The 4,472-nt window shown below is 30.0% G+C and overlaps 1 protein-coding gene across 1 annotated transcript; it reads right to left on the minus strand.

Annotated features, from left to right (window-relative positions):
- Window positions 1–982: 982 nt before the first annotated feature.
- On the minus strand, window positions 983–3,461 carry LOC109817981 (1-aminocyclopropane-1-carboxylate oxidase). The gene is made up of 4 exons (XM_020383349.3): window positions 3,300–3,461; window positions 2,714–2,940; window positions 2,115–2,448; window positions 983–1,423 (listed from the first exon to the last, which is right to left on the minus strand). The coding sequence occupies exons 1-4, from the start codon at window positions 3,402–3,404 to the stop codon at window positions 1,157–1,159; spliced, it is 933 nt and encodes a 310-aa protein (XP_020238938.1). The 5' UTR covers window positions 3,405–3,461; the 3' UTR covers window positions 983–1,156.
- Between the last annotated feature and the right edge of the window lie 1,011 nt (window positions 3,462–4,472).

A 4,472-nucleotide genomic window follows, 5' to 3' on the forward strand; every position in this document is an offset into this window, starting at 1 on the left:
GGGAGAAAGTAAATCTTTTCGTAATTCATTCATAAAAACAGATGAGAAATTTTAAATTTTATTTTAATTTTGTAATTCTTTCATTTTAAATTTTGAAACATAAATAATGATATTTTAAATATTATAATAAAAACATTTTAGATCCCTTTCATACTCCCCAAACCCCTCTAATATGTGAGATAAAATTAGATGAATAAAAATTTAACTCTCATCTCTTAAAAATTGAACCAATCAACAAAAATTTATTATATAAAAAAAAAGATCACTCTCTTCTCTCTCCTCCCTCCATTTCCCTCAAACCCAACAATGTTAATTAACAAAAAGTTCACAATAGTTACATAATTTTACTTTTGTCATTTAGGATGTTTGCTTCACAGTTTAAATAATATATGTGAAAAAAATCTATAAAACAATCACAACTAAAAAAAAAAAAAAACGATATGTGTTTTGCCTTTTAATATAGTACAAAAAATAACATTATCTTTTTATGGCAAGGAAGCACTATTAAAAGCTTGTCATTGATGGAAAATTCTAAATATTTCATCTCGCTTTCATCCTATTAAATCTCAATTTGACTAATAATTACTTCGAAAATCTAACTGGCCTTTGAGAATAAGTACAATGCTCAGGAATAAATGATATTTTACAATTGACAATATTTTTTATTAGAATAATAACCAAAATACATATGAAAAATTAAAAATGACAAAAATAATGTTGCTTTTATACTTTCTCTAATTCTCAAAATGCCTCCTTTTTAGCCTTTTTCTTTCTCTTTAATATTTTCTGGTATTACTTAGTTTGTGTCGAATTTCTTTGGTTTAGTTGTTATACAATTGATAAATCTGGGCCTACATTCTTTCATGGCCGAGAACTTCTACACATAAACATTGGTGGTCCATAACACATCTTAGGCTTCATGATTCATGTCCAGCCAGAAAGGGAAAAATGAAGAGAGAAAAAGAGAGAGAGAGCCAATAAGTTTTTATTGAACATGATATAATATTTTATTATTAAACATTCATTTTCTTTTATTTGGTGATACTATATGGAATCACATCACTAACATAGTAATTTAATACTCGTTTGGGAAACATAGCCTTTTCTTAACATAGTTTTTGGCAAAACAAACATCTTTATAGTAAAACAGATTTAATTAAGCAGTTGCAATTGGACCCAGGTGGTTTTTGAAGGCTTCAAATCTTGGCTCCTTGGCCTGGAACTTCAGTCCAGCATAGAGCTTCATGTAGTCCTCAAACACAAATTTAGGGTACACCTCATTATTCTGGTCCACCAATGCTGGGGCTGGGTAGATAACAGCATCACTACCTGGGTTGTAGAATGAGGCTATGGACATTCTGGTCCCATTAGTTTGTGCAATCACACGGTGCTCCACACTCTTGTACTTACCATTGGTGATTACCTGTTTAACCAAATAGTGCTTGGTTAGAATAACAATTTTGCATTCAACATAATCAGTTAATGATTAAACTCGAGTGTTAGTAATGCACTATCTAAAGGAGTTCTCTTACTACACTCTTTTCACAAAGGGTGTATCTCTTTGACAATTTCTCTTACAAGTATTAATGATATTTTAACAATCGAAATTCTTTTAACACACTCTTTTTTATTGGCTAATATAAACACTCTGATTATGAAAAGTGTTAACACCTCAAAAATATATCTTTTAAGAGTGTTAGTGGCATTATAACAATTCATTAAAAGAAAAACATTAGTGATAATATCTCCAATACTGTTTTCTTAATACTAATTCTACTAGGTTAAAAATTATAAATTTTGATGATCCTACTACAAAATCAAGAGTGATTGATTAAATGGGATATGATATTAAAAAAAATGTAATTTTCAACAAATTTCAACCAACAATTAAAAGTGTTAGAATTAGACTTTTAAAAAAAGGGTCGCTTATATTTTTTTTTCATTGAAAACATAAAAAAATAAGAGAGAGAATCATGAAGTGAGACCTATTAAATTTTATAATCTTCAATAAATTTCAATAGATCAAAAGTGTATTGAGAAAAAAAAAATGTATTAGAAAATGTATTCCTATAATCCCTAGTTAACTATTGGACATATTGAGTTAAACAATTTACCTCAAGTTGGTCACCAAGGTTGATAACAATGGAATGGCGCATTGGAGGCACATCTATCCACTTACCATCCTTGAGTAGCTGAAGGCCACTAACCTTGTCATCTTGAAAAAGAAGGATAATGCCACCAGCATCTGTGTGGGCACGAAGACCCTTCACAAGGTCTGGCTTGGGACATGGAGGGTAATTTGCAACCTTGGTGCCAAAAGTTGGTCCTTTAGAGCCATAGAAGGCCTTTTTGAGGTACCCTTTCTCTAGTCCAAGATTCTCACACAACAACTCTAGCAACTCCTCTGCCAGTTTCTCTAACTTCAAAGCAAACTCCTTCATCACCATCCTGCATGCATGAGTCATTGCAATGCTAACATAGTTAGAAGCTAAGGTCCATCTACTATTTTTGGAATCATCACTATTCATTTGGTAATGTAATGTTTATCTCATATCTTCTCCTATTTTTATGAGAACCCTGTTTTTATATTGTCATGCCCGAAGCCAAAACAAGTTGTGTCAATTATTTGTGATTCTATGTGCTTGTTGGAACTATAGTAGTGTAACATTTAATTAAGGTTATGGGGTAGCAAATATTTGACTTGTGTAATAACCTGTACTCATCACCAAGATCAGGGATCTTAGAAATGTTTGACTCAGGAAGGTGACGCAAGAAGAAGGTACTCTCCCAATCCATATCTTTGACCTCAGTTTGGACACCCTCTAGCCCTCTGCTAGCCACCAATTCCTTGAACCTTTCTTCCATGCATTTCCTGTAGTGCTCTTTAGTCAACCTCTCCACAGTATCCATTAAGTCACAAGGTATGCTATGATTCACCAGCTACAATTTTCAAAATTAAATAATAATCAATAGAAGCATGATAAAATGTCCATTTAGATAAATTTCTCTGAGAAAGAAAAAACAAGAAAGTAAATCAAAATAATTTTTTTCACAAATTAAAACTATTTTTTGTCGGTTAAAAATAAAATTTTGGAGAAACTGACAGGAAAAAGTGTTCACAAATTAGTGGTGAATTTTAGTTTATCAAAAAACTTATTTTATTTTATTTTTCCTGTTTTCTTCTTTTGGTGTTTTTGGAAAGTTTGCTTAAATAGACACTGAATAAGATCATAGATGTAGAGAAAAGTTAATGCAGAAATTGATGATGAGAGAAAAGTTGTTTTGGGTTCAGAAGTTACCTCAAAGAATCCCCAGTTCTCACAGGCATCCTTGATTTTCTCCATGGTTGCTTTTCTCTCCTCACCATTGAGCTTTTCAAAGTTGATAACCGGGAAATTCTCCATCTCTCAAAGATTCAACTCTTTCTCCAAGTATTATAGGATGCTCTATGTGGATCAGAGTTGTGTGGGGTGGTATTTATAGACCATTAGATGAAGAACAAACACAATAAAATCTTGGTTAAAATATTTTCTTTTTAGTCATATATTACTCTATCTTTTAAATCTTAATTTGATTCTTATTCTTATCTTTTTAAATACTTTTTAATCTCTATAGTTTAACACAAATATTTTTAGTCTTTATATACTTACAATTTTTTTTAATATTTTTAGTTCATATTATTAATTTTCTTATAATGTTATTTTTTTTATTGAATTAACAGAAGTATTAATTTAGTTTTATATATCTAACAATAGATTTATTTCGTTATAGTTATTTTTTTATGTTTTGTGTTTTTTTTTATCTTTACCTGCAAGACTTATTGTTGACACATCTATTTTTTACTTTTACAAAATTAAATATCTCAACCACGTCAATACAAAATAGACAACGTTAAAAGATTAATGATAAAATTTTAAAAGATTAAAAAATAAAAATATACCACAATTATAAAGACTAAAATTGATGAACATAAATATAATGATTAAAAAATTTTACTTAAATTATAAGTATTAAAAAATAAAATAAATAAAATTATAGAAGGGAAAAAGAATTTTAACCTAAAATCTCTTATAAAGCTTACAATTATATTTGAATTGATCTAGTTTGTGATTTTGTTAGCTTTAGTCCATGTCGCACCTTGTGTTCCTTTTTGGTTCAGTTGTTGAGTAGCCTTTACCACTAAAGCATAGGTTGGACCCACTCTTTGAAGATTTGATCAAATTAAGCCACATTGGCCTTCACCATGTTCTATCATTCTTCATTTTCTTTATTTTTATCATTGGAAAGTGGACTGAGGCTAGCATGGGGGCATCTTCACATATCTCCCACTGTGGAAGACAATCTGTGTCCGTATGATATATTCATGAAAAAATGAACGATCTAGATTCACATGGCGTAGGATACAATCTTAAAAACAATCACCGGATGGGAAGAAAAAAGTTGAATTATTGTATTTTAGAAAGAAAAAAAAA

The sequence above is a fragment of the Cajanus cajan genome, chromosome 6 (genome assembly GCF_000230855.2).
Source record: "Cajanus cajan strain Asha chromosome 6, NIPB_CcT2T_4, whole genome shotgun sequence".
In the NCBI taxonomy this organism is placed as follows: domain Eukaryota; kingdom Viridiplantae; phylum Streptophyta; class Magnoliopsida; order Fabales; family Fabaceae; genus Cajanus; species Cajanus cajan.